At 45.4% G+C, this 8,379-nt stretch overlaps 1 protein-coding gene across 1 annotated transcript; it reads left to right on the forward strand.

Annotated features, from left to right (window-relative positions):
* Positions 1–528: 528 nt before the first annotated feature.
* LOC128066602 (myeloid-associated differentiation marker-like) lies at positions 529–1,422 on the forward strand. The gene has a single exon (XM_052659655.1). The coding sequence runs from the start codon at positions 529–531 to the stop codon at positions 1,420–1,422; it is 894 nt and encodes a 297-aa protein (XP_052515615.1).
* Positions 1,423–8,379: the final 6,957 nt, after the last annotated feature.

Genomic DNA, 8,379 nt, shown 5'->3' on the forward strand with positions numbered 1-8,379 from the left:
CAACTTCACTTTTGAGCTTGCACACTAAGTGAAATAAAGACCACTAATTATCTCATGTCTGTTTAGGTCAAATTCTGTTAGCAAATGAATTTTTTTTTATACTTTCCAATTTTCAGAGCCTGAAAGCCTTGGGATGTCAGATAAGGGCCATCCTACTCTGTGTTCCCGTAGATAATGACCCAGTGCAAAGGGCAAAAATATGTTCATGGTTTGAGGCCAGACCCAACCTAGCTGTGAGATAACACAATTCTCCTGACAAGGCCAAGGGTGATGGGTGGGGAGAACCATTCTGGAGCGGCTGTGCTATTACCCGAGTGTCTGAGCCATTGGTTCCAATTCCACAGACCCTGAGCCTCAGCCATCATAGGGCCCTGAGCCTTTTCCAGATGTCTGACTTAATCTGCCTCTGAAGCTGGATCTTTCTCCGGTGGGTCCTCAGTCAAGACCGCTCTCATACTAGCAAAGGTGTCCTGCATGAACATCACAACCTCCACGTAATCGTCCTGAGGCCTGGACTTCTGGGCCATCATGGGCTACTTCCTCCGAACGCTGCAGCTGCTCTCCACCTGCGTGGCCATCTCACTAGTGGGCAGCCTGGACAGCTGGACGGTGCCCACAAGTAACTGGTCCTTTGTTATCTTGTGCTTCTGCTGCCTGGTGACCCTCATCATCCTCATAATCGAATCACTGGAGCTTCAGTACCGCTTCTCCTTCTCTTGGGGGGATTTTCTCCTCTGCCATGCCTGCTACCTCGCCCTCTTCTGCCTGTTGGTCTCCGTCATTTACCCCACTACCTATGTTCAGTTTTTGCCTTACACCCCCTCCCGGGACCGTGCCATCGCTGCTAGTGCGTTCTGCTTCATTTCTACTGTGTCTTATGCCACCGAAGCAATCTGGATCTTGGGCTGGCCCCGGACAGGTGATTTCACTGGCTATATAGGCAGCTTGCCATTCCTCCTCAAGATGCTAGAGACACTGGTGGCCTGTGTCATCTTACCCTTCATCAGCAATTCCTACCTGTACATGGACCATCCATTGCTGGTGTCGTGCGTGGCTGTGTACTCCATCTGCTTCATCCTGGGGATTGTGACCATCCTGTTGAACCTGGCTGACTTAGAGAACCGGCTGCCCATCTCCTCCTCCATGTTCCATCTGATGCTGAGCCTGCTGTCTGTCCTTCTCTACATTGGTGCTCTGGTCCTCTGGGTGCTCTACCAATTTGACGAAAAGTTTGGTGGGCAGCCCGAGAGGTCCAGGGATGTGAGCTGTCAACAAAGACTTACCAACTATGTTTGCACCTGGGACCAGCGACTGGCTGTGGCCATCCTGACAGCCATCAACCTGCTGATTTACGTGGCCGACCTGGTGTACTGGGCTCGCCAAGTTTCTGTAGGGACTGAGGACCAGCCCGGGGACTCCTGACCACCTCTGCTCACAGGAGGTATCTTTACCAAGCTCTGACGTCTTCCTGGCTCCCTCACTCCCTCCTCACACCCTCCCCCCTTCATCTCACTCTCCTTTCTGTTCCCTTCCCCTCTTCTGCTCTGCTTTGTCTCCTTCCTGTTCTGTCTCCAGAGCAAGGGAACACCTTGTTTTGCCTCTCTCTCATTTTTTCTGTATTTTCCACTCTTTGCCCCTTTTCTGGTCATCCTTGGTTTCTCGTCTCCTGTGTCCTGACCACCTCTCCCCATCTTCCTTCTTCTGATCCATCAAGACTCCTTCCTTCTCTGCCCACTGCCCCCTCCCGCCTCCTGAGGTGCTGACTCCACAGCACACAGCCCTCTGTGCAGCTGTTCACACCCTGGGCCTCCGGAGGGGCCTCATTGCCAAAGTGTCTCTGTTCCCCTGGTGGTGCCTTAGTTAGTGTGTGGGGTGGTTTTGAGATGTGATTGGTAGCTAAGGATCAGGCCTCACTTCCTCCTCGTGGAGAGGGTGGTACAGTGCATCTCTCCTTTAAGTTAAAAAAAAAAAATCTCTGGAGATCAATAATTTCCCTTGGGTGGGAGTGCTAATGCAGAGACTTGGATCCCTAGGCCCCCCTTGGTGCTCCATCCCATCTGAGATTGGCTCCAGAATTTTTTCTGGCTTACTAAAACCCACTGTTTACAGGCCATGTGGACAAAAAAATATTGCGAGTCATTTCTTAAATGATGAATGCTGCAGGCCATCAAGCCTTCAGCCACTGTGGCAGCCCCCAGTGGGGGCAGCCCGAGGGGAATTCACGATGGAAAAAGACAGGGCACTGGCTTTAGATCATTACGATGCATAAGAAAGGAATGATTCTAATGCACTCAGACTCCTGCACCTTCTGGTCCCGAGAAAAATACTAAACCTTGAGATGTCTGTTTTTGTGATTAGTGATAATCCTTTGATGTTTGACTGCATGTTTCCTTTTTTTTTTTTTTTTTTTTCAGAAAAAACTCCCATGTATCGTGGCCCCTCCTCACCTCTTTGGAACAGTTCCGCAGAGCTATCTGTGATGTGTGTCCCAAGCTATAGTTTTTAGTAAGGTCTCCAAACAGAATGTAACTTACAACTTACACTGTGAGGTTTTTTTTTTCTTCAGTCATACGTTTTTGGTGACTGATGAAGGAACCCAGAGCAGATTTCTCTCCTTCTGAACTCTTTGAAGGACTGGAGGTTGGGTCCCTTTTCTGCCCATCTGCCTCCTCAGAGAGTCCAGATGAATATGGGGGAGGTTATTGGATCTCCTATTATTGGGTGATGATGCAAAGTTTGATTTGGTGCTATTAAACTCTTTCCTGGAAGGGTAGGTTTTTCTTGACACTCAGTTTCAAGAAACAGCATCTGGGTAATTCTAAGGTGAAATACACTAGGAAGATTTTGCTCAGTGGAAACACACTGAGTGATATGAAATGAAATCCATACTTTAATGGCAAGAGGAGAAAAGTTTAAACATAAAATTGTTCTTTCCCTCTTTGGGTCTCCTCCTTCCCTTTATTGCAAATCGAGAATCTACGTTAATCACACCTCCTAAGTAGATTGACAGCCATGTGGCTCACATGGTAAAAAACCTGCCTGCAATGTGGGAGATCTGGATTCGATCCCTGGATCGTGAAGATCCCCTGGAGAAGAGCATGGCAACCCACTCCAGTATTCTTGACTGGAGAATTCCACGAACAGAGGGGCCTGGCAAGCTACAGTCCGTGGGGTTGCAAACAGCTGGACATGACTCAGTGACTAACATTTTCACTTTCTTCAGTTCAGTTCAATTCAGTCACTCAGTCATGTCCGACTCTTTGCGACCCTATGAATTGCAGCACTTCAGGCCTCCCTGTCCATCACCAACTCCCGGAGTCCACTCAAACTCACGTCCATCTAGTTGGTGATGCCATCCAGCCATCTCATCCTCTTTTATCCCCTTCTCCTCCTGCCCTCAATCCCTCCCAGCATCAGAGTCTTTTCCAATGAGTCAACTCTTTGCATGAGGTGGCCAAAGTACTGGAGTTTCAGCTTTAGCATCATTCCTTCCAAAGAAATCCCAGGGCTGATCTCCTTTAGAATGGACTGGCTGGATCTCCTTGCAGTCCAAGGGACTCTCAAGAGTCTTCTCCAACACCACAGATCAAAAGCATCAGTTCTTCAGCCCTCAGCTTTCTTCACAGTCCAACTCTCACATCCATACATGACCACAGGAAAAACCATAGCCTTGACTGGACGGACCTTAGTTGGCAAAGTAATGTCTCTGCTTTTGAATATGCTATCTAGGTTGGTCATAACTTTTCTTCCAAGGAGTAAGCATCTTTTAATTTCATGGCTGCAGTCACCATCTGCAGTGATTTTGGAGCACAAAAAATAAAGTCTGACACTGTTTGCACTGTTTCCCCATCTATTTCCCATGAAGTGATGGGACCAGATGCCATGATCTTCATTTTCTGAATGCTGAGCTTTAAGCCAACTTTTTCACTCTCCTCTTTCACTTTCATCAAGAGACTTTTTAGTTCCTCTTCACTTTGTGCCATAAGGGTGGTGTCATCTGCGTATCTGAGGTTATTGATATTTCTCCCGGCAATCTTGATTCCAGCTTGTGCTTCTTCTAGCCCAGTGTTTCTCATGATGTACTCTGTTAAATTCACTTTCTTAAGGAGATAAAATTCCTTCTTTACCATATCAAGGATCACAACTTTTTAGGAGATAAACTTCCTTCCTCTTCTCCTAACAAGTCACAATGATCTGTACTCACCGCACACTTTATTGAGTTGATCCGGATTGTGTAAAGTGTCAGTAATACCTCACTTGACGAATAACCCTTTGTCATAAAAGCTTATATAACTGTGCTTTGACCTCATGGGTGGAACAATCTCAGAGTGTTCTGAAATAGTCTCCTAGGTTATAATCCCCAGACTGGCTCAAATAAAAAATTTTCCACTTGTTTCTTAGACTGTTGATTAATTTTTTCATCACAGTGGATTATTCTCAGTTGAAAGACATGGAGAAGTGCCCACAGAATTATACTTACAGGTTCTTGCTTAATTGGAATTTAAAGGAAATATGGCCCCCAAATGGCCAAATTTTATTTACTGGACACTGCAAAACTAATTAGCTGTGCATGCGTGGCTAGAAAAACCAGCTTCATAAACTATCTCTTTAGAATTCTGACCTTAAAGGAACAAAAGTCTTTTAGAGGCACCTTGCATTTTTCTTCCTGTGTCTTTGATTTATAAACATAACAGACCTTCTAAGGTTTTTCTCCCTGTGTTTTAAGAGTCCCTACCATCAGAAGGAACACATATGGCAACCAGTTGAATAAATTAGAATTTTAAGGAGTTTTTTTCCTCTGGCTATGCCAAGGTTGATTAAAATATTTTAGGCTCATCTAAGAACTCGTTTACTTTAAAACAAACAAGCAAAAAGTACAGTTTGGAAAGGTTTATTTGTGGTCCTGGCTTCCCTTCAATGGGTGTTACAGATGTTAATACCCTAGATGAACTATTAGTCAGATTGATTAACAAGGGAACAAGAAGAAGCTGGGGCAAAATCTAGACATTTCCCAACAAGGTGGAAATTTAAAGGGACTTGACTCAAAAAGATAAGATCTTTATTGTTGTTTAGTAGCTAAGTCTTGTCCAGCTCTTTTGCAACACCATGAACTGTAGCCCGACAAGGTCCTCTGCCCATGGAATTCTCCAGGCAGGAGTACTGGAGTGGGTTGCCATTTCCTTCTTCTGGAGATCTTCCCAACCCAGGGACTGAACCAGCGTCTCCTGCACCTCCTTCATTAGCAGATGTATTCTTTACCACTGAGCCATTAAGGAAGCCCAAAGAAATCTTTAGATGGCTATTAAGAAATGGGATAAAGAAAACTGATGCTGGTGGGATTAAACAAAAGATTTGATACAACATGCGTGATCCAAGACTAGATGGACCAAAGAGAGACCCTGTCTGTTCCCAACGTTAAAAAGCCCCAAACAAATCTGCTCTTTTTTCCCCACTTTAAAAATAGATATAGAATTAATGCTTTTGAACTGTGGTGTTGGAAAAGACCCTTGAGAGTCCCTTGGATTGCAAGGAGATCCAACCAGTCCAGCCTAAAGGAGATCAGTCCTGCGTGTTCATTGCTAGGACTGATGTTGAAGCTGAAACTCCAATAGTTTGGCCACCTGATGCGGATAGCTGACTCATTGAAAAGACCCTGATGCTGGGAAAGACTGAGGGCTGGAGGAGAAGGGGATGACAGAGGATGAGATGGCTGGATGGCATCACCAACTCAATGGACATGGGTTTGGGTAGACTCTGGGAGTTGGTGATGGACAGGGAGGCCTGGCATGCTGTGGTTCATGGGGTCGCAAAGAGTCAGACATGACTGAGCAGCTGAACTGAACTGAAAAATAGGTAAATAGATATGCTTATTTTAAAGCTGGAAGAAAATTGCACTTGAGATACTTGACCAGAAAATGCTTGGGGCAACAGACAACAGGGCAACTAATCAAGTTAAAAGATTAACAAAAGGACCTGTGTCCTTTGGTTCAACCCCTCACTGGGGACTTCAAATGGGATAAAATAGCCAGGAATAAAAATGGAAGCTTCTAGGACTTCTTTAAGACGAAGGCTTATTAATGGGCTCTTAATGGAAAAGTTAAAGGTATGAAAGTTAACAACCATGAGTTGAAAGTTTATATAAATTGGTATATTTAAATGGCCATTATATAAGATGGTTATATGTCCTTTGCCTAATTATATTGTGAGAATCTAATTATTCCCAAGATATAATTATGTCTCACCGGGCAATGCTTCCCCTGCCTGGTATTACAAGACAGAGCATATACATCTGTCCCTCAGACAGGTATTGTGGCAAGTATGGCCACAATACTTGCCCTTGAAAAGGAATTAATGATCTTAAGGGGACAAAAGAATGCAGGAACAAGTGACTCAAGACAAATAACTCATGAAAGAGACGTAACAATAGCAAAGAAAGAATTAGTTATAAAGACTTTTCTTTCGTTTCAATGGTAAATATTAGCCTGAAGAATTTTTTAACTGTTTTGTAGAATTCAACCCTTTACTCACCCCTAGTGCTCAAGCATTAAATCAACTGATCGTTTTTCAGACGCTAAGTCATGTCTGACTCTGGGTGGCCCCATGAATTGCAGTCAGGCCTCCCTGTCCTTCTGCTCAAAGTATGTTCATTGAGTTGGTGATGCCATCCAACCATCTCATTCTCTGTCACCCCCATTCTCCTCCTGCCCTCTATCTTTCCCATCATCAGGGTCTTTTCCAACGAGTTGGCTCTTCACATCAGGTGGCCAAAATATTGGAGTTTCAGCTTCAGCATCAGTCCTTCCAGTGAATATTCAGGACTGATTTCCTTTAGGATTGACTGGTTTGATCTCCTTGCTGCCCAAGGAACTCTCAAGAGTCTTCTCTAGCACCATACTTTGAAAGCATCAATTCTTCTGTGCTCAGCCTTCTTTATGGTCCAACTCACACACCTGTACATGACTACTGGGAAAAAAACATAGCTTTGACTATATGGATCTTTGTCAGCAAAATGGTGTCTCTGCTTTTTAATACGTGGACCCAAGGAATAATGATCTTGGCCTTCTCTGCCCCTCCTAATTTCAATGAACTAAAGCCTGGACTCTGACCACCCCTGCTCCAATTCTATACTGAACTCTCCCCTGCTCAAGCCCCTTCATGAATATGCATATATAACCCAAGCCTCTTCATGAATTTATGCTAACCCACAGCTTGCATGTATGCATGCTCAGTCTCTCAGCTGTGTTAGTCCCATTTGCAACCCCATGGACTATAGCCCACCAGGCTTCTCTGTCCGTGGGAATATCTCTGCAAGATACTGGAGTGGGTTGCCATTTCCCCCTCCGGGGGATCTTCCTAACCCAGTGATGTGTTAGGGGAAGCACACTGACTGAAACCACCCATCTTGGCCAGACATCAGAGTAACCATTTGCATGAGTTGTTTTATGACAGGAGGTCCTAATGAGGCACACGGAATTAATAAGCCATCACCAACTGGAAGAGTTCAAGAAAGGTCAAAAAGTGACACCACATGTCCAAAACCAACCACCTCCCAGAATCCTTCTTGCTGGCTGAACAAGATGGCACCACCAGGAAGGACTCTGAGTCAGAATGACTGGCTAAAGACAACTCAGAAACTAATCCCATCACCATAAAACCTGAGACCTGAGCCATGTGGCAGAGCAGTTCTCCTGGGTTCCCTTACCCTACTGCTCTCTGCTTGGGCACACCTTCCCAATAAAATCTCTTGCTTTGTCAGCACATATGTCTCCTTGGACAATTCAATTCCAAAGGTTAGACAAGAGCTTAATTCTGGGCCCTGGAAGGGATCCCCCTTCCTGGAGCAAATGGAGACTAACATCCTGACCATTTGGGGAACTCAGGGACCAGCTTGTGCACCAATGGGCCAGACTCAGCAGCCACAACTGAAACCCTTTAGTCCCTGGTCTCCTCCTGATGTGGACAAATGGCCAAAGTGTCCCAACCAGGTAAGGAACAAAAGACTTTATGGACCTCTCTCCTCTTCCCTCTCTCTTTCCTCTCCTTAACCCTTCCTATTCTACCCTTTTTTTTCTAGTCCCACCTTCCTGGATGCAGGAATCTGGTTGAAGTGCCTCAGCCTGAGCTGAGGATTGGAGACCGATCACCTCCTTCTGGCAAAGAACTTGAATTCTGCTTCTGTTTTGAATTCTGGTTCTGTTATGGTCTGGTCTGATTTCTGGTAGGGCCAAGTTCCAGTCCTCCCTTCCCTGGAGGCCCAGGGTAAAGTCCCATAACACCTGGGTATCTGCAGGTAGCAGGAGAAATTTATAAGGCCATCCCTTTTGCTCTCCTCTCCCACCTCTTCTTCCCTCTTCTTTCAACCTGGCTTCCTTTCCTCTC

Source organism: Budorcas taxicolor, chromosome 21 (assembly GCF_023091745.1).
Source record: "Budorcas taxicolor isolate Tak-1 chromosome 21, Takin1.1, whole genome shotgun sequence".
Classification (NCBI taxonomy): Eukaryota; Metazoa; Chordata; class Mammalia; order Artiodactyla; family Bovidae; genus Budorcas; species Budorcas taxicolor.

Coding starts and splice junctions, on each gene's coding strand:
- LOC128066602 (XM_052659655.1), top strand. CDS start 529: ATGGGCTACTTCCTCCGAACGCTGCAGCTGCTCTCCACCTGCGTGGCC.